General features: G+C 44.5%; 1 protein-coding gene across 3 annotated transcripts in view; it reads right to left on the minus strand.

Annotated features, from left to right (window-relative positions):
- The window catches only part of LOC137528741 (class I histocompatibility antigen, Non-RT1.A alpha-1 chain-like), a 177,204-nt gene that overhangs the window by 19,764 nt on the left and 134,701 nt on the right, over window positions 1-22,739 (minus strand). For all 3 annotated transcript variants that reach the window (XM_068250266.1, XM_068250268.1, XM_068250267.1), the window contains exon 4: window positions 5,169-5,444. In XM_068250266.1, the coding sequence (XP_068106367.1) occupies window positions 5,169-5,444 (276 nt within the window). The remainder of the gene's footprint in view (window positions 1-5,168; window positions 5,445-22,739) is intronic.

Genomic DNA, 22,739 nt, shown 5'->3' on the forward strand with positions numbered 1-22,739 from the left:
ATCCGGATATCTCCCAGTAAACCTGTGCGGGCTGTGCGGGGGGGGGGGGGGGGGGCATGAAAGTTTTGCTATGGGGCCCCATGATCTCTAGCTACGCCACTGCCACTATGCACATATAGAGGTGTTCATTACCAGCATAGCACCAAAGCAAAGGTTAATAAGATGGATGAAGGAGGGTTCCTAGTGGGCCCCTCTGGTCCAGGGGCCCCGGTGCGGTCACAACTAGGGCTGCTCAAATCCGCTCCGATAGTTGCTATCTGTGCGGGCTGGTTGGGAGTCAAGCTTCCTGTCGGACGTCTTCTTAGGTCCGTCCCTGGCGCCTCCCACGATGCGGTAAGAACGGAGGTCACGTGACTACAAACACTTCCTCCTTCCGGGTTGAAGGAGGAAGTGTTTGTAGCATAGTCACGTGATGCGCGTGGACCGCTTCGTGGGAGGCGCCAGGGACGGACCTAAGAAGACGTCATTATTTTCTGTAATGTACTGATAAACATTAGACTTTCATATATTTTAGATTCATTACACACAACTGAAGTAGTTCAAGCCTTTTATTGTTTTGATATTGATGATTTTGGCATACAGCTCATGAAAACCCAAAATTCCTATCTCAAAAAATTAGCATATTTCAGCCGACCAATAAAAGAAAAGTGTTTTTAAAACAAAAAAAGTCAACCTTCAAATAATTATGTTCAGTTATGCACTCAATACTTGGTCAGGAATCCTATAGCAGAAATGACTGCTTCAATGCGGCGTGGCATGGAGGCAATCAGCCTGTGGCACTGCTCAGGTGTTATGGAGTCCCAGGATGCTTCGATAGCGGCCTTAAGCTCATCCAGAGTGTTGGGTCTTGCGTCTCTCAACTTTCTCTTCACAATATCCCACAGATTCTCTATGGGGTTCAGGTCAGGAGAGTTGGCAGGCCAATTGAGCACAGTAATACCATGGTCAGTAAACCATTTACCAGTGGTTTTGGCACTGTGAGCAGGTGCCAGGTCGTGCTGAAAAATGAAATCTTCATCTCCATAAAGCTTTTCAGCAGATGGAAGCATGAAGTGCTCCAAAATCTCCTGATAGCTAGCTGCATTGACCCTGCCCTTGATAAAACACAGTGGACCAAAACCAGCAGCTGACATGGCACCCCAGACCATCACTAACTGTGGGTACTTGACACTGGACTTCAGGCATTTTGGCATTTCCCTCTCCCCAGTCTTCCTCCAGACTCTGGCACCTTGATTTCCGAATGACATGTAAAAGTTGCTTTCATCCAAAAAAAGTACTTCGGGCCACTGAGCAACAGTCCAGTGCTGCTTCTCTGTAGCCCAGGTCAGGTGCTTCTGCTGCTGTTTCTGGTTCAAAAGTGGCTTGACCTGGGGAATGCGGCACCTGTAGCCCATTTCCTGCACACGCCTGTACACGGTGGCTCTGGATGTTTCTACTCCAGACTCAGTCCACTGCTTCCGCCGGTTCCCGAAGGTCTGGAATCGGTCCTTCTCCACAATCTTCCTCAGGGTCCGGTCACCTCTTCTCGTTGTGCAGCGTTTTCTGCAACACATTTTCCTTCCCACAGACTTCCCACTGAGGTGCCTTGATACAGCACTGTGGGAACAGCCTATTGGTTCAGAAATTTCTTTATGTGTCTTACCCTCTTCCTTGAGGGTGTCAATGATGGCCTTCTGGACAGCAGTCAGGTCGGCAGTCTTACCCATGATTGCGGTTTTGAGTAATGAACCAGGCTGGGAGTTTTAATAATAAGGTACGCGGAACATCCATGGGGGCGGCGTGCGCTCCCGCGTATGCGTGTTTACATCTGGGATTGTGGGAGCGGAGAGATGTATTCCCCAACCCAGATTTTGGGGCGCACGTCGCCCTATGGATTTGGTACATAGATGACGTCTTGGTGGCATGGAGTGGCAGTGTAGACGAATTAGAATCATTTGTTTCTGCCCTCAACTCTAATGAGCGTAATATCAAACTCACATATTCATAAGGCAGTGAGATACCTTTTCTGGATCTGCGTCTTAGAGTTGATGGAAATAAAGTGGTCTCCACATCTTTTCGGAAGCCCACAGCCGGTAACACGCTTCTCCATGCCTCCAGTCATCACCCACCGTCACTTAAAAGAGGTATCCCCTATGGACAGTTTCTCCGGTTACGGAGAAACTGTTCCAATGAGAGTGACTTTCGGCGTGAGTCCAGGGACATGTATGAACGGTTTCGCGAACGCGGATATACGCACTCTGTTTTGCGGAGGGCATTGAAGCGGGCATGGAACCTGGACAGAAATGATCTCCTGGCCGCTCGCGGTGGGAAGTCCACTGTGGAGGGGGGGGGGACATATGCGGCTCGTGACCAGCTTTGGCACTCATTGGGAAGGCCTACGAGGATTGCTGTCTACATTTTGGCCAATTTTGACGGCCTCGGATGAGATAGCGAGGGTGGTAGGCCCCCGTCCACTCCTCACTGCAAAAAGAGCACCCAATCTAAAGGACAAATTAGTCCGAAGTGAATTTAGTGTCAATAGTGACACATGGCTACAAAGAGGTGTACCCAATGGGTCATATAAGTGTAGCAAGTGTAAACTTTGCCCTTTCATTGAACGAACCGGTGTGTTTGAAAATAGCCTGGGCGACGTAGAATACGATATACGATCATTTATTAATTGTAATACGACACGTGTCGTCTACATGATACAGTGCCCGTGCGGACTCAAATACATTGGTAAAACAAAAAGGGCCATGAAAAAAAGGGTGTTAGAGCACTTGGGTAAAATTAGAGGAGGTAAAGCCATTGGAGGTATATATGATCATTATAGAGAGTGTCATGGCAATGAAGTAACAGGTACTTTAGTTAAGGGTATATACAAATTAAAGGTATCCACCAGGAGAGGAGATTTTGACGAACTACTGTACTGTAAGGAAGCATCTTGGATCTTTAAATTAAAAACCGTAGCACCATTTGGCTTAAATGCAGAATTGGATTTAACTCCATTTCTGAGGATCCGACGATACGATTGATTGATTGGGATATGTATGGATCCGCAATGAATGATAGGTGCCACATGGATTAGGTGCCCCGTAAAAACAAGAAGAACAGTAATGATATGTTCATCCATCTCAGTACCTACATGGTGAATTACCCAGAACAAACCCTATGATAGATGGAGTGTGGAATCATGAATTATATGGACTTGTTGAAAATTGCATCATGCCACTATGTGATGTGGAGTTCCATTTATTTGAGCGCCTTACGTTATATGACGTTTTTATGGCATTCAGCCGTCTCCCCCTCTATTGTGATGTGAAGTGATGGTGTTCCTGTTGATTCCTTCAAGTGCTCGGTATTCCTGCTCTGCGCAAGTGCCGACTCATGACTGACACATGTGTGTAAGGCTGTCAGCCCATCCAGTTGCCCGTGGACTATAAGTATGTTACGAGGACGGAGATGGGGCGGGCCTGTAGACTGTTCTTAAACGCATAGTTGTATGTTGAAGCCCCACCCTGATGAAGCGTCACACATGACGCGAAACGTCGGTGGGCGGAGCTACGCAGCTTGAGTTTCCAGCCACGCTCCCGCGCTGATGAGTGCTTGGCGTCCTGTGTCCGGCCGGCCTCCCCGCTGTTTGCCTCTCTGGAAAGACACGGCTAACTGACCTGCGCCCAGAGTGAGGTGACTCGTTTCTCGGGGGGAGCAGATGAAAAGGACGGCTTTACATCTACTTAGGCCGCCCCATAAGCACCATAAAAAGTCGTGTTTTTCGCACCGGAGAAGCCTGAGAGACGCCAGCATCTGCGTTTGGTGAGACCCACCCTTTATTTCCTCATCTGGATATATGAACTGCCATTTCTCCAGAGAATTAGTCTGTCAGCCCCAGCTACACGGATATTGAGCGGGGTGATGACTTGAGTTCCACTAATTGTGGCTATTGCCTGGAGCAGACGTATATCTTTTTAGGGGGGCCCCCACCAAAATTATCTATAATGCGCATGGCACCAGTATGTAAGCGCGGGATGCCTGGAGTATGCAAGTGTGAAATCATTTATGTGCAATACTAAACTGGAATGTTTACTATTCATTGCTGTTGATGGCTAATAAGCTTTTGCATATGCAATTTTAATTATTGAATCATGAGTGCTCCTTCCACATGTGTATTTTTGGAGATTCTCTATGTTCCCTTTTTCTTGACTAATAAATTTTGATACTTGACATATTAAGGTGGCTGGTAACCCATAACTTTTTGCATATTAAGTTGGGAGTGTTAATAGCCTCAGGAATCTTTTGCAGGTGTTTAGAGTTAATTAGTTGATTCAGATGATTAGGTTAATCGCTTGTTTAGAGAACCTTTTCATGATAGGCTAATTTTAATTAGGCTAATGTATGCCAAAATCTTTAATATTAAAACAATAAAAGGCTTGAACTACTTCAGTTGTGTGTAATTAATCTAAAATATATGAAAGTCTAATGTTTATCAGTACATTACATAAAATAATGAACTTTATCACAATATGCTAATTTTTTTAGAAGGACCTGTACATTAGCTGCCCCCGGCGATCGCATCTCCTCCACTTCCTGGTTAGTTTGCAGGTGTCCTGCAACCAGCCAATCACCATGCCGGAACTGAAGCCACATGGTGATTGGCTGGTTGCAGGACACCTACAAACTTATGGATGAATCGCTAGGACCAGGTAATGAATAATATCACCCCTGCCTACTCTCATACTGAACCCTCCCTCTACGTGTGCCTAACTCTAAGACCCCCTGGTGCCTTACACTTCACCACTCTCGCCGCTGCCTAACCTTAACCACCACCCCTGCACACTGCCTAAATGTATCTATCCCCTGCCTAACCTTAACCTCCCCATCTATCTAATCTTAGCCCTCTAAACTATACCCTGAGGCCGCAGGGGGCAATAGTAGAAGCCACGTTTAGCGGCAATTAAGTTAAATTATGGCCCCCGATAAAGCACCTGATATTTATTGGGCACCATAATTTAACTTCATTGCCGCTAATTGTGGCTTTAACTATTTTTTATCAGGGCTCATCCTGTGCCATTTGTATCTGCTTCAAATCATTGAGGCTTGCTGGTTTAATTGCTCCTAACATAGTGTCCTCAGAAACACATTTCCCCATCTATGGCTGCCTCTATCTTCTCTGTATAGATATCACTCACCCCATATGACGCTAAGGGTCTCCTCCAGGCTGCTGTGCTCCACATGGCAGGAGTAAGTGTCGCCCTCCCTTGTTGGCACTTCCACGCTGACTCTGGTCTGATAGGTGCCGTCAGGATGGGGGAGGATGGGACTGGCTTCATCTGAAGGAATATGGTCCTCTCCATTCCTCACCCACTTCACATCCACAGGCCGAGGGTGAAACCCGTATGCCAGACACTGAAGTCTTGTCACCCTGTCTGGGTGCTGACGGCCCCACACCTTCACCTCTGGCCGCACTGAGGGTGAAAAACAGAAGTTTATATCATTGATGGCCGCACTGAGGGTGAAAAACAGAAGTTTATATCACTGATGGTAGTGGAGCAGCTTCCAAACACCACCACAGAAGATGATATACATCATCAATAATAATAATAATCAGTACTTACATTGCTACTGAACCGCCAGTAGTATTAAAATGACCTGTTGGTCCCGCTTAATGGAACAACAGACGTTTTAAAATGTCCTCTGCCACCAACATTGCCAAGCAAGCGCCCATCTGCTGCGTGTACTGTGTGTCTCAGACAATTGCGATTGGTGAAAGGGAAGGAGTGTTCCCTGAACCAAACAAAGTGCATGTAAGGGAAAGATCATGGGTTCAACGAAAAGCCAATTATATTTCCTTTAACCAATGATCTTTCCTTTAACAACACTGTCTGTGTGCTTGTTCAAAGCACACAGACTAGTGAGTGTGAGGACATCTAGTGGGAAAAAAATACATACAAAATTAAAAATACACATTGTACACCCTTTTTTCAAATTACCTAATTTAAAATAAATACCTCCTTTCCCACTCCCTGCCACCCCATAGTAACCAAAATAAAACACAAACAAATGACAGAATTAAAAATAAATAAATAAATGTAAATAAAGGCTTGTAATTATTAAAAATTCAAAAGAGAACAAATACACCTTTCTTTCAAAAAAATATATTGTCACCATACTGTACTAGGGACATAATTTAAAGGTTGTAATCACCAGGACAAATGGGCAAATCAAATGTGAGGGTTTTATTTACAGCAGAATTGTTTATTATAAAACTATAGGGGCATATACTATATGTTTACCCTCTAAACTTAATAGAAAATAAAGTAATTACTGAAAAACAAATATCACACCAAAAAGCCTGATTTGTGGTATAAGGTATAGATCATTTCTGCGTGATAAGTAGTGTTAACTTTATTAGGGAATGAAAGGGAGGTGCACTGACATGGGGGAAGTTGCTCTGGTCCGTTACAGTAAAAACCCTTGGGGGTGAAGTGGCTAAACAGTTGAGTTGGAATCCCTTAAAATTCTTATTTCTGAAAGTTGCCATGGATCTTTCATATACAGTGCTGCCCATAATTATTCATACCCCTGGCAAATTCTGACTTAAAGTTACTTTTATTCAACCAGCAATTAATTTTTTGACAGGAAATGACATGGGGCTTGATTCACTAAACCGTGATAACTCATATCACGGCCGGTTTCCCGTGCGTTTTTGCGTTTGCATGCGATAATTCGTAAGTGCGCCAAAAGTCGCGATCGTGCAAAATGAGTTATCATTAATTATCACGGTTTAGTGAATCAAGCCTCTAGGTGTCTCCCAAAAGATAAGAAGACGATGTACAAAAGTCATTATTGTGGGAAAAAAAATTCTCAGCTTTTATTTACATTTGAACAAAAAGTGTCCAGTCCAAAAGTATTCATTATTATTCACAAAACTGTCACAGTCTGTGGGAAAATCCAAAGTTCTATGCCATTCCAAATAGTCCAAGATGTTCTAAAGTATTCTAATTACCCTGATTAATTGGGAACAGCTGTTTTAATCAACTCAACAGGTGAAAAACAGCAGCTCTCTGCAGTTGGTTTGTGGACAGTCATGGCTAAGACAAAGGAGCCCAGTGAAGACCTGCGGCTACACATTGTGGCTGCTCACAAGTCAGGAAAGGGCTAAAAATCCATTTCTAAATGTTTTTAAGTTCTAGTGGCTACAGTGCAAAGTATTAATAAAAAAATACCTGATGTGCCCCACTGTGGAAAATCTCAGAGGACATGGTCAGAAGCCAAAAGTGACACCTGTGCTGGCCAGGAGGATAGTGAGAGAGGTGAAAAAGAATCCAAGGATCACCTTGTGAATCTGGGCTCTGTTGGTGGCAATGTCTCAAGGCAGACAATCCAACGGACACTACACACTGCTGGGTTCCACGGATGCAAACCAAGGAGGACACCACTTCTCCAGATAAGGCACACAAAAGCTCCCTTGGCCTTTGCAAATGCTCATCTGGACAAAGAAGACTTCTGGTCTTCTGTGTTATGGTCGGATGAAACAAAAATTGAATTGTTTGGTCACAATGATGTTTCCTTCATTTGGCATACAAAACAGAGAAGCCTTCAACCCAAAGAAACTGTCCCCATTGTCAAAAATGGGGGTGGGAACCTAATGCTTTGGGAGTGTCTTTCAGCCAGTGGACCAGAGAACCTAATCACAGTAAACAGCACCATGAAAAATGAGCAATACATGAGGATTCTCAATGACATCAGGCAGTCTGCAGAGAAACCTGGCCTTGGGCACCAGTGGACATTTCAGCATGACAATGGCCCAAAACACACAGCAAACGTGGTGAAGAAATGGTTAGCAGACAACAACATTAACGCTTTGGAGTGGCTCGGTCAGAGTCCTGACTTGAAGCCAATTGAGAATCTGTGGAGGGAGCTAAAGATCAGGGTGATGGCAAGAAGACTCTCCAACCTGAAATATTTGGAGCTAATTGCTGAAGATGAATGAGCAAAAATACCTGTGGAGAAATGCAAAAAGCTGCTCAGCAATTATAGGAAGCGTTTGATTGCTGTAATAGCCAATAAAGGCTTTTCTATTGATTACTGAGAAGGAGATGAATAATTTTGGACTGGACACTTTTTGCTCAAATGTAAATAAAAGGTAAGAAATGTTTCTTTCCCACAATAATGCCTCTTGTACATCGTCGTATTATTAGCGTTTGGAGACACATGTCATTTCCCATCCGAAAATTACTTGCTGGTTGAATAAAAGTAACTTTAAGTCAAAATTTGCCAGGAGTATGAATAATTATGAGCAGCACTGTAATCTTATACTTAATTGTAATTGGGATTTGGAGCCACTCCTATATTTAACTTTATATCACTATAGGTGGTGTAAAGGTTAGCACTCTCGCCTTGCAATGCTGTTTTCCCAGTTCAAATCCCAAACAGGGCACTATCTGCAAGGAGTTTGTATGTTCTCCCTGTGTTTGTGTGGGTTTCCCCGGGCACTCCGGTGTCCTCCCACACACTAAAAACATACAAATTAAGGTGGCCATACACTGGTCGATTTGCCATCAGATTCGACCAACAGATAGATCCCTCTCTGATCTAATCTGATCAGAGAGGGATCGTATGGCCACCTTACTGCAAAGAGATTGTGAATCGATTTCAGCCTGAAACCTATCACAATCTGTGGAGCTGCGGCCGCTGCCCCCTCCCCCCCCCCCCCGCATACATTACCTGTTCCGGCCGGCGAGAGTCCCCTGGTCCTCGCTGTCTTCTTCTCCGCTCCGGGCTCCAGACCATTCCTGCAGCTACTGAACTTCCTGTCCAGGAGAAGTTTAAACAGTAGAGGGCGCTCTACTGTTTAAACTTCCTGCCGGGACAGGAAGTTCTGTGTAGCAGCAGCCGGTCCGGAACCCAGCACGGAAAGAAGACAGCGAGGACCAGGGGACTCGCGCCGGTGGAGCAGGTAACGTATACCCGCTGTATTGCGTCGGTCATTCGAACGCCGCTATCAACGCACTCCCGACCTGCCGGCGATCGATAGAAATGTTTCGCACGGACGGATCGACAGGAATCGACGGGAATGATCGATTTCGGACGGAAATCGATCGTTCTGTCAGCGGTGTGCACGGCGATTTCACAGCCGATTCGATCACTGTGTTCGAATCGGCCGTATATCGGCGGGAAAATCGTTAAGTGTATGGGCCCCTTTAGTTAATTGCCTCACCCCCAAATTAGCCCTAGACTACAATGCACATATGACTATGGTAGTAATTAGATTGTGAGCTCCTCTGAGGGACAGTTAGTGACAAGTCTAAATACTCTGCACAAGAATCCCACAAAGGATCAGCACCACACCAATAAGTATTATAAGCTCTTATACTTTATTAAATCATAAAATGACAGGCAACGGCAGCCCGCTGTTTCGGCCTATATGGCCTTTCTCAAGTTGCAAAGAAAGTCAAATACATCAAACATTTCACAACAACCTTGTTACACACCCTAAGCCCCACCCCTCAGGGCGGATAACCAACATGTATGGATCTACGGAGGGAAGGAAGCCGGACATGATGGGGAACTTCAAGGAAAAATTTGCACCAATGTGCGCACAGAAATTTGAAGTGTAACTCACCAATCAACGCCTGGATGTATGATGGAAACCGCTAGCTGTGAATTCAAATCGCCACAGGTGAATGGCCACATCACGCTCATTTCCACTTTGCTAGCTCATTGTAGCAGCAAAAACCAATGCTGGTCACGTGAGCGGCTCACAGAGCCAATCATCTGCGTCCTCTCATTTAATAAAGTATAAGAGCTTATAACACTTATTGGTGGGGTGCCGATCCTGTGTGGGATTCTTGGACTGTGACCCCCTTGGTACAGGGGAGAGGATCTTGGCGCACACACCTGAAAACTAAACCTTTCTGTGGGTTTTCCCAAGTCTACATAAATACTCTGCACAGTGCTGTGGAAGATGTCAGCGCTATATAAATACTAAATATATACTAAGATTCACCACTATGTTTTTTTCATTGCACATAAAGAGAATATATGGTATCCATGGGCGGATTTTTTTTATTTAATGTCTGCCCTAATGGTCACTGATCGTTTATTGTCCTAGCTGCACCTGAAAAATGGTTTATTGAAGGCTTTCACATCCATGCTGGGAACTTTAGTTACTATGAAGCCCAATGTATCCTTTCTAAAGGCTGAACTCCCTGAGAAAAATAAGCCTGGTGCAATAAAAGTCTTGTGCGCTCCCCACCACGGTGCACCAGCAAGGACGCGCCTGTGCAGTGCTCACCGATCCTCCTGACCCGGAAGTAGCTTTGGGGAGACAGTAGATTATAACGGACGAGGTTGGAAGGGAACAGGGGAGCGGGGCATGAGGAGAGCCTCCTACACATGTTTGCTCCCCGTTTCTAAATTTTGAAAAGAGCTAAGGTATCCTATAAAGGAAATCTGAGACGACCTGCAATAAAAGATTCATACATACTTGGGGATTCCTCCAGCCTGATCCGTCCCTCGCCTCCGCCCTCTGGAACCTCTGTAAGGGCTCCTGTAAGTTTAGCCAGTCGGGGCCAATCGGTGCATGTGCAGTGCTGATGCAGTCCCTGTACTCTTCCCATCAATATAAGCTTAGCATTCCAGACAGTGATTGGTAATTGCAGTAAATTGTTATTGGGTAGTGGGAGGAGCAGTGTGGTGCTGACGGCTTTATAGCCTTGCATTGTATGTAGCTGTACAGCGTTCCTGGGGGCAGCAACTCCATATCCATTGAAGTCTATTGCGGTTCGCAGAAGTTTGTGCGAACCGAAATTTCCACGGAAGTTCGCGAACTAAAGAGCGCTCCATTTATTTTGAAGGTACTGTTACTGAGCTGAGGAAGCGGCACAGGCCGTGAAACATCATGTGTTTATTACTAATAAAAGCCAAATAAGTTTTGCCTTTACTTTGACTCTGAAAATGACTACTCTTAAAGAGAACCTGTACTGAGTAAAAATATTTAAAATAAACACATGAGGTAACTTCAAATGAACATTGCATAGTTACCTTGCCATCAGTTCCTCTCAGAAGCTTACCATTTTCTTCTGACAATAATCCCTTCCAGTTCTGACAATATTTTGTCAGATCTGAAATATATCAGTTGCTGTCAGTAAAATATCAGTTGCTGTCAGTTATAGCTGAGAGAAAAACTGATGTACCAGGTAATGTCCATGTTTCCCTATGGCTCAAGTGGGCGATGTTACAGTTTAACTGTGTGCTGACCAGAAAGCTGTTATGGGTAATGGCCATTTTCAAAATGGAGGACGGAAAATTCCCTTGATCACAGTGAACAAACAGGACGCAGGACAGGAGAAAGATACTGAGGAGTAGACTACATGGAAGGTAAGTATGACTTGTGTATGCTTATTTTGACTTTTAATTTTCAGTTCAGGTTTTCTTTAAGGTAGGAAAAGATTTACTATAAATCAGTTTATTAATGCTGTATGCTAGCCAGATTGCATAACCACGGGCGCCTCCAAACCACCTTTGCTGTATTACTACCCCCATCTTAGGGTGTACACCTGTGGACGACGTCCAGAGGTACCCACTTTTTTTCTTGGAGCTGCGACCAATCCCTTCACTAGAAGCAAGGCCGAGTGGGGACAGTTTTTCCCCACCTGCTTGATCAGTGGTTGCCTCTCAGCAACCCACTTTTGTGAGTATAATATTTATCAATCATAGTCACTTCCATCTATCTAGCTATATTACACCAGATCGGGCTCCCGGTCTCCCCGTGTTTTTTGTTTTTCTACAACCGAGGCAACAGCACATTCTCCGTTCACCGGCCACAGACAACATTAGTTACATAGTTTGGTTAAAAAAGAAGTTCAGCAAAAAAAAAAATACTCATGCATATTACCTGGCCGCTGTGTCACCCTACTGCGTTTCCTCAGGGCCAGTAACATGCATGAAGTATATGCACTGCTAGCATATCCAGCACCCAGCTATATAACCCTGTGCCTGTAGTGCTCACTCACCATATTATATAATACAAATTGCTGGAGACTTATGATGTGGCCACGCCTCCTCCCGGGACTGAGGCAGCATTACATTATAGGCGGCTGCCAGCCATAGGCACACTTTTCTGCAGCTCACAGCAGTGTTACAGCTTTACTGATGCAGTGACTAAAGACTGACTGGGGGGCCTTGGTCCTTCATGTAGGCAGGGAGCTGATAGCCATACTAGAAAAGGGCCAGAGAACTGGTATTTCTCATAATGCCCAATAATTATGCCCAAACCTCTCTCAAGGGCAACTATGACAGTGACAGTCTCTCCTGCTTCCTGGACTTCTCCTCTCCTAGTTATCAGAGGAAGCAGTTTAGGGAAGAGAGACCAGTTACCTTCCCCAGTGTGACTTCCCGCTCCCTGCACTGCACACATCCTAGATCTTCAGGCAATCTGTGATTGTGGCATCAATCAAGTCACAATGCTACTGCTGTGAGTAACAGAAAAATAAATGTGCCTAACATCTGAATATTTAACTCAGGTTAACCAAGAATGACAACATTGGTGCTTAAAGGGAACTACTTTAACTGAGGGCCAAAACAAAAAGTTTCAATTACCTGGGGCTTCCCTAAGCTCCCTGCAGCCACCCTGTGCCTACTTCGGTCCTCCACAATGCTCTGGTCCCCCGTTGCGGGTTAGTCTTGTTTTTGGCCGACAGAGTCGGCATGCCACTGTGCCTATGCGGCACTGGCCGTGCACATCCTTGTTCATGTTCCTGTCATAAAGGGTGTCCTGCGCCGGCGTAATAAGAAAAAACCTCATACTGCGTCTGCACAGGATGCAATTGCGCACAGGAACGCGAGCAAGGGTACACGTGTCCAGGGCCGCACAGGTGCAGTGGCCTGCCAACTCCTAGTTGGCCAAAAACTAAACCAACCCATGGCGGGTGACCAGAGGATCGTGGAGGACACAAGCCCCAGGTAAGTGAAACTTTTTTTTGGCTCTCGGTTAAGGTTCCCTTTACAGGAAACCTGTGACATAAACAGAGAGAAATGTAGATACTCCAGAGGCTTCCACCGTCCTCCTCATCATTCCAGTGCCAGGAACCCCTCAACATTTTTCGGTAGAAAAAGCTGAGCCCGTTGGCTTTGTGCACAGTTGTGTGACAGTGCGCAGGTGTGTGACAGTGTGCAGGTGTGTGACAGTGCGCAGGTGTGTGACAGTGCGCAGGTGTGTGACAGTGCGCAGGTGTGTGACAGTGCGCAGGTGTGTGACAGTGCGCAGGTGTGTGATAGTGCGCAGGTGTGTGACAGTGCGCAGGTGTGTGACAGTGCGCAGGTGTGTGACAGTGCGCAGGTGTGTGACAGTGCGCAGGTGTGTGACTGTGCAGGTGTGTTAATGCGCAGGTGTGTGATAGTGTGCAGGTGTGTGATAGTGTGCAGGTGTGTGACAGTGTGCAGGTGTGTGATAGTGCGCAGGTGCAGGACAGTGCGCAGGTGTGTGATAGTGCGCAGGTGTGTGACAGTGCGCAGGTGTGTGACAGTGCGCAGGTGTGTGACAGTGCGCAGGTGTGTGACAGTGCGCAGGTGTGTGACAGTGCGCAGGTGTGTGAAAGTGCGCAGGTGTGTGACTGTGCAGGTGTGTGACTGTGCAGCTGTGTTAATGCGCAGGTGTGTGATAGTGTGCAGGTGTGTGATAGTGCGCAGGTGCAGGACAGTGTGCAGGTGTTTGACAGTGCGTAGGTGTGGACAGTGGGCAGGTGTGTGATAGAGCGCAGGTGTGTGACAGTGTGTAGGTGTGTGACAGAGCACAGGTGTGTGATAGTGCACAGGTGTGTGAAATTGACCAAGTGTGTGACAGTGCCCAGAGTGCAGGTGTGTGACAGTGCCCAGATGTGTAACAGTGCCCAGGTGGGTGACAGTGCGCAGGTGGGTGACAGTGCGCAGGTGGGTGACAGTGCACAGGTGGGTGACAGTGCACAGGTGGGTGACAGTGCGCAGATGTGTAACAGTACGCAGGTGTGTGATAGTGCGCAGGTGTGTGACAGGGCGCAGGTGGGTGACAGGGCGCAGGTGGGTGACAGGGCGCAGGTGGGTGACAGGGCGCAGGTGTGTGGCAGAGCGCAGGCGGGTGACAGTGCGCAGGTGGGTGACAGTGTGCAGGTGCGTGGCAGTGTGCAGGTGTGTGACAGTGCGCAGATGTGTAACAGTTCCCAGGTGTGTGATAGTGCGCAGGTGTGTGACAGTGTGCAGGTGTGAAAAAGTGTGCAGGTGGGTGACAGTGCGCAGGTGGGTGACAGTGCACAGGTGGGTGACAGTGCACAGATGTGTAACAGTGCGCAGGTGTGTGATAGTGCGCAGGTGTGTGATCGTGCGCAGGTGTGTGACAGTGTGCAGGTGTGTGACAGGGCGCAGGTGGGTGACAGTGTGCAGGTGTGTGATAGTGCGCAGGTGTGTGGCAGAGCGCAGGCGGGTGACAGTGCGCAGGTGGGTGACAGTGTGCAGGTGCGTGGCAGTGTGCAGGTGTGTGACAGTGCCCAGATGTGTAACAGTTCCCAGGTGTGTGATAGTGCGCAGGTGTGTGACAGTGTGCAGGTGTGAAAAAGTGCGCAGGTGGGTAACAGTGTGCAGGTGGGTGACAGTGCCCAGGTGTGTGATAGTGAGCAGGTGTGTATCAGTGAGCAGGTGTGTGACAGTGCCCAGGTGTGTGACAGTGCCCAGGTGTGTGATAGTGTGCAGGTGTGTATCAGTGAGCAAGGTGTGTGACAATGAGCAGTTGTGTGATAGTATGCAGGTGTCTGACAGTGCACAGGTGTGATAATGCACAGGTGTGTGATAGTACGCAGGTGTCTGACAGTGCGCAGGTGTGTGATAGTGGTCAGGTGTGTGATAGTGCCCAGGTGTATGACAATGCGCAGGTGTGTGATAGGGTGCAGGTGTGTGATAGGGCGCAGGTGTGACAGTGCGCAGGTGTGTGATAGTGTGCAGGTGTTTGACAGTACGCAGGTGTGTGACAGTGCGCAAGTGTGTGATAGTGCGCAGGTGTGTGGCAGTACGCAAGTGGGTGACAGTGCGCAGGTGTGTCACAGTACGCAGGTGTGTGGCAGTGCGCAGGTGTGAACGTCTGTGCAGTGCAGCCAAGCTCCATCACAAGACCTTGTGAATGGGATTCTCAGTACTAGAAATGTGAGGGGGAGGAATACAGGGAAGCCTCTGGATTATCCCTCTACCAGCTAAGGACACATTGGGGGATACTTTTTTGATACACATCTCCCAGCTGGGGCATGTAATCACATTAATGAACTACACCTCCAAGCATACTAATGACTAATCACTAATGATTAATCACTAAGAACGAGAGAAATTTCATACTAATTGAGAACCCCACCACCCCACTTTTTTACCAACTGCCTAAAATACATAAGAATTTACACAAACCCCCGGGAAGACCTATAATATCAGGTATTAACGCTATTACTAGCAACCTATCTGTATTCGTTGACCAACACTTACAAAAATACGTACAGAAATTAGACTCTTACACAAGAGACTCCCAACATCTCATTGACATACTCAAGGATCAGGACTGGAAATCCAATTACATCTAGTTAACATGTGATGTGTCAGCTCTATATACAAATATTTCGCATGACTTTGGGACTGAAGCAACACAGTTTTACCTACAATCAGACCTGGACATGCCACACCAACAGAAAATATTTTTACTACAATGCGTTGAATTCATACTAACACACAATTATTTTGCTTTTTTGGATACTATTTACCAACAAATAGGAGGTACGGCTATGGGTAGCAGCTTCGCACCCAGTTATGCCAATTTGGCTATGGGTCTCCTGGAAACTATTTATATTTACAATAATAATCCATTCCGAGACCATATTGTACTGTACAAACGATACATTGACGATTTGGTCTTTATTTGGCAGGGTGACACTTCACTAATCCCATCTTTCCTGGATTATCTAAATTCGAATAGAGCTAAGCTTTCCTTCACTTTCCAATTCAGCCCAACATCCTTGGAATTCATGGAATTAGTGTTATTTCATAACAATGGCAAAATCAAAACCAAAACTCATTTTAAACAGGTAGATTCAAATAGTTACATTCACTACAATAGTTTTCACCATAAACCATGGACAGTCAACACCCCATATAACCAATTCAAACGTATTTACAAAAACTGTACAGACATCCAGGACTACGAAATACAATCAAAGATTTTAGTGGAAAAATTCAAGGAACGGAAGTACCCCAAAAAACTCATACAGAATGCAAAGTTCAGAGCTAAACACCCTCCAAAACCCAAGATTTCACAACAAAGGGAAATTCAGATACTACATTACAATTTATTACGAAATATAACGCCCAACATATGACTATCAAAAACATCTTAACCCAGAGATGGGAAATCCTGCAACAGGATCCATATCTGCGGGACAACATCCCCAAAAAACCAGTCATGACATTCCGTAGAGCTCCTAATCTCCGTAATCTATTGGCACCAAGCAAAATAAGGGTAAATACTAAGGGATCAACACTACCAGCGGGCTCTTGTGCATGTAACAAAACACGCTGCCTAGCTTGCCAATTTGTAACTGACACAACACATCTAATAGCAGTAGCACATAGTAACAAGATTCAATACCCCGTCAAAAAATATATAGATTGTGATTCTAGAATGGTGATTTATGTTGCTACTTGCCCCTGTCAGATACAATATGTCGGACGCACTAGCCAACAACTGCGAGACAGAATTGGACAGCACAGACGTAATATCTTGAAAGGCCTGGCCACACACAGTCTTTCTAGGCATTTTGACCTGTTCCATAACAGAAATATAAAAGGGGTCTCGTTCATAGCCCTAGAACATATTAATCACCTTATACCCAACGCAATCCAGACACTGAAAAACAGAGAGATGTTCTGGATTCAGACCCTAAAAACCCTGGTACCCTTGGGTCTTAATGAGCAACTTGAAAAGACCTTCTAAAAATACCTTCTCCTTATGACCCATACAATATCCTTATATTATAAATTATAGGAGGATCTAGTATACCTCCACATTCCACACACTCGGGTTCCCTAGCAATTATTATGGACCCATCTCGATCGATTTATTTAGTGACCCAGGTAGTAGTCCATTCTAACTCCTACATGATATATTGTAGGTCCAACAACTACGTGGAGATATATTGGGCATATGTTTATATGAGTATGGGTATGGGTATGTTTATATGTATACATAGTTTTTATATCTATATTTATTTGATAGTATGTTTAAACAATTCATTTTTTATTTGAGTGTTATTATATCAACAGCCGCTCTCTTTTTAACCTCTTATCAATCTCTTTTTAATCAATTTTGGATACATTTTTAATGGAACTATACAGATTAATATCTAATATTACACATATAGAGTGTAGGATTGTATGTACAGTGTAGTATAATTTCTAACCACTAGATGGGGGAATTCAGCAATGCATAAAGTTTAATGGGGTCTAGACACCTTGTAAATCAATTAATTTAAAAGAATTTTTATCATTGCATTTTTTATCATAGCATCTTTTATTGTAGTGTATCCACTGGTATGATCATCCTTTTTTTTAATAATGGTAGCAATTCATTTTAGATTAGGGCATCCGTGCCCGCACAAGACATACCCTGGATTTACACAGGCAGCCTCAGCTGATAGGCATAATCAACATGTCGCCTGGGCACTCATGCCCTTAGGTGACGTACATCCGCTCAGCAATCCACCTAGCACTCCCGCTGGATGGTATTAAAAAATATTGCGCAAGGGCATTCATGCCCTTAGATGACGTACTTCCCCCTACTGACGCACTTCCACCTACAAACAGTGGCCAATGGAGGAACGGCGTACAGCGTCTACTGACGCACTTACGCCTACAAACGGCGTACAGCGTCCACTTCGGATGCTCATTCCGCCCACTCATAGCCGCTCACAATTTTTGAACATTATTTAGAGGCTGGTGTGGCGTCCGCCCGGCACAGAAGCGCCACACCAGCATACACTACTGCTTTGGTAAGTCCGTTAAGTTTCTTCTAATTATATGTTCACCCTCGCCTCCATTGCTATTATATGTAGGTCCACCCTCGCCCCTAGTCCCCTCAATTTCTTTATTACCATTCTCTTGCCCATGCAATTTTAGTCTATACCAAGGGCGTATCTCTTGAATTACTTAGTATTTTTGTATATGGTTCTTCTCTAACACGTACCCTCTTTGTGTGTGTGTGCATATGCGCATATATATGCACATAGATACATATTTCCTTACCATTTATTTATTTATTTATTGAGATGAGGTCCTAACTTTTGAGTACTATTGTTGTTATTAATATTGCTGCTATTATTATTATATATTATGTCATGGCTGATCATCAATTATTGATTGCTTATTATTGATTATACATCTACTATTAGTGATAACACACTGCTGGGGCCGTTAATTACTTGTGCTCACAAAGGATTTTTATATGGATTTTCCTATATGGATTTTTTATATGGATTTTTTATATATGATTTTTTAAATATGATTTTTTTTTATATGGATTTTTATATGGTATGTTTTTCTTGTGTATTTCTTTGTTTCAGTTGCTCCTGTTTATACATTGTTTTGCCTGAGGAAGCGGGCTTGGGACCCGTGAAACGCGTTGCAAATTGGTTGTTCTTAACTGGAGTGCTAAATTGATTAAATTTAATATTTTATACCATACAAGCCCTACTCCATAGAGCCAAATTAATCCATGCCATGCACTGATGAGGATCAAACAATCCGAAACAGTCTGTATGCATGTTGGATTATTATGGCTCTGTACATATTAACAAGCTGACACATCATTGCATTCCAGCGGTTCTGGAGGTGTGTTTAGCTTCTAAACACGGGCAGCACGGTGGCGTAGTGGTTAGCTCTCTCGCCTTGCAGCGCTGGGTCCCTGGTTCGAATCCCAGCCAGAGCACTATCTGCAAAGAGTTTGTATGTTCTCTCGGTGTCTGCGTGGGTTTCCTCCGGGCACTCCGGTTTCCTCCCACATTCCAAAAACATACGGAAAAGTTAATTGGCACCCCCTAAAATTGGCCCTAGACTACAGTACTTACACTACATAATGGCAATGGTAGGGATTAGATTGTGAGCTCCTTTGAGGGACAGTTAGTGACAAGATATATATACACTGTACAGCGCTGTGTAATATGTCGGCGCTATATAAATACTAAATAATAATAATAATAAGTGCACAATGGTTAATTTGTATATATTCAGCAGTGATGCACTGGAAGACATCTCGAGCTCACTCCAACCTGAATTATCGCAAATTCTTTCTGTTTTAGGAAAGCAAACTTTTGTTTTTCATACCATACAAAGTGGTTGTGTTCTTTGTGGGGAGGCAAGTCCACCATTGCCACCCATGTTTTAATTTGGTTTTTAATTGGTACGATTTTTACTCTGTTGGCGCCTCTGTATTCCTTATTACGCAAATTATCCACCTGGTGGATGGGTGTGAACACCCTTTCTTCTTCTCAGAGAGCGACTTTTTAGCCTGAGCGGGGACAGGTCTAATATCCCCGTCTGCGAAATAAGTGGTTACCTGGATTCGGCAACCTCCCTTTGTGAGTATAACTTATCTTTCCTTACGTTTTTATACCAACTGAATTACAATAATACACGATTGGGGGCTCTCGATTGTCTCTTTCTTTTCTCCCTATACACCTCCAAGCATGCACTGCAGCGGCCGAGGACACGTGATATCACTGTGGATACTTTGAGCTGCAGGTACCTCTGCACAGGGACAGTGAAGATGGAGGCTCTCATATAGATTGGGGGATACTCATTGGTAAATAAATGCATGCTGCCCCCCCCCCCTCCCTTATGGGGAGGTTCACTTTATATAATTGGCTTTGAAAAATGATGACTGGGCCTGAATTGTGACGCAGTGCTGTCCTTGCTTCAGACAATGGGGGTGGGATGGGGGTGCGGGGAGATGGCGCTCTAATTTTTTTTCTTTCAAGTTGCCTTTATTTAAAGAGACTTTGAAGTCTCATAAAATTCAGCTTTTTATTGCAAAAATCTCTTTAAAATGATTGCCCTAACTAAAACTCTGCATCCCTGCGGCTAAATACTAACTAAATCCCCCCAAACTCCCCGGGGAACATTGCGGGGAGCGCTTCCGTGAGAGGCAGAGCTTTTGGCTGTAGCTCTGCCTCTACACACGTCCATTAGTGTGGATCACTGCCTCCACCCGCCCCTCTCAGTCGTCCTTCACTGAGAGGGGCGGGGAAGAGGAGGAGATCCACCGCTGACAGACGGCACATGGAGGCAGAGCTACAGCTGAAAGCTCTGCCTCCTCCAGCAGCAAAATCCACAACCAAGAAAGTCGTTGATTTTGCACAGGGGAGTTTGGAGGATTTAGTTAGTGTGCAGCCGCGTTTTAGTTAGGACAATGATGTGAAAAATATTTTTTGCAATAAAAAGCTGAATTTTATGAGACTTCAGAGTTTATTTAAAGGGGGAAAAAGTGAGTGGACGGTGAATATTGTGTCACTATGAGGATATTCATATAATTGTATATAGCACGAGGACAAGAAAATAAGTTAAGTAGTTGATAATTAGATGCGCAAATTAAGTTTCTTTGGGTAATTCAGTGGATTTCTTCATTGCACTATTATTGTGTATATTTGCTATTTCCAAGTGAGGTTAGACACTGTCTATGGGTACTTGTGGCAAATGACGTTAGTGAATTTCTGAGGGCTGTAGAGCTCTATGGTACTACTGAAAAGGGTGGTATATATTATCCTTTTATTCCCGTTTTGCCATTTGACTTGCAAAGTTGTTTGTTTCTACTATGTGGAAAAAAGGAAGTTATACGAGTGACAAGGGCTCACGGCAGTCAGGTTTTGTTTTTCCTTTCTTTTTGATTTTGTTCTGGTTTCTGTTATTAGCACCACGGTCGCCTGTATCTGGGGTTTCAAGTCAGGACATCGGGATGAGGTGTCCTCGGCTGGGACACACCACATTTATTGGTTAATTGATACGTTACTCTTGCATTTTTTGAGATTTCTTTTTCCACCTGGATGTCAGAATAATATCATGGGATGTTAAAGAGGTAAGAACAGGGGAGAAGAGGGTTAAGGTTTTAAGGCATTTAAATAAATTGAAGGTAGGTGTGGCTCTGCTTCAGGAGACTCACCTGGACACTGAGGAGTTCAAATATATGCAAAAACAATGGGTGGGGGACGTAATCGGGGCTCCAGCTAAAGCTAGGAAAGTAGGCACCTTAATCTTAATACATAAATCTGTTCAGTGCTCAATCCTTGACCAGCAGGCAGATCTAGAGGAGGGGAGATGGGTGAAAATCACATTAGATGTTGGAGGGAAACAAATTATCCTGCTAAATTTATATGGCCCAAACACTTCCAATGAGTCTTTTTTAAGCAGAGTCACATCTCTTTTATTAGACGGGCACCAACATATTCCGTGTATTATCAGGGGAGACTTCAGTGCTGTGGTAAATTCTTTGGAAAATAGCCCATATAGCTATTAGCCCAAGCATGCTGGGTCCATACAGAGTACGGGTGATAATGATAGGAGGTTGGCTGCTTATGTTGATTCCCTGGATCTCATAGATACATGGCAATTTTTCAATCCACTACAGAGAGACTATACATTCTATTCTCCCCCTTATCAATCATTATCTTGTATAGATCTCTTTCATGTTACTCTCTGTACAATTTTATGGTAAGACAGACTAAGATCTCGGACATAATAATTCCGGATCATGCCCCGATATCGTTGGAGATTCAGCTCATGGGAGCAGCTACATCCTCTTTTAGGCGTTGGCGGTTTTCCAGTCATTTAATTAACAACAAAGATTTTCTTGACCACCTACGCCTCTGGTGGCTAGAATACGCCCGGACTAACATCGAGCATAAACAAAATATTGTGTTGTTTTGGGAAGCTGGCAAGGCTGTGCTGAGGGGAGAAATTATCAAATATTTTAGCCAGAGATGGGAAAAAAGCCTTTTCTGATTATGTTACAACTTCTGACCTTGCCAGGAAAACATATTTGGATTACATAGCGGATATGTGTGAAGGTAATAGACAGGCCTGGATGGAAGCCAAGGCAGCATTAGATCTATGCTATAATAGGCATGCTATGTTTTGGAGAATCAAGTCAGAATGGATCTTCTTTAAGTTTGGAAATAAGGCAGGGCGGCTCTGGGCAAATATAGCTAAAGGTAGGTGCAAAACACATCATATTACTCATTTAAAAGATAAAGGCAAGGTTATACAGACTTATCCGGAAGCTATTGCAGACAGGTATTCACTTGAATTCTTTAATGCTGGGAGAACACGATGAGATTTTTCAGCAGATTTACTGTCCAATCGATTTTCCGATCATTTTTCCGATCGATTTTCTGATCATTTTTCTAACCGAATTCCATTCACTTCTATGACAAATCGATCAGAAAAACGATTGAAAATAAGATCGGACCTGTCGGAAATGATCTATCGAACCATCTATCTGCCAAACAAATCTCATGGTGTAATCCCAGCATAAGAGTCTCAAAAAGGAGGTTGCATCCTATTTATCTGCCCTTTGTAACAAAGTTCTGGTTACTGTATCTTTGCCTGCAACGGGTCATAAGGCTTACATAAAAGTTCTGCCTAAAAAAGATAAGGACCCCTTAGATCCCAGGTCATATAGACCGATACCACTTTTAAATTGCGATATGAAG

This window comes from Hyperolius riggenbachi, chromosome 8 (assembly GCF_040937935.1).
Source record: "Hyperolius riggenbachi isolate aHypRig1 chromosome 8, aHypRig1.pri, whole genome shotgun sequence".
NCBI lineage: Eukaryota > Metazoa > Chordata > Amphibia > Anura > Hyperoliidae > Hyperolius > Hyperolius riggenbachi.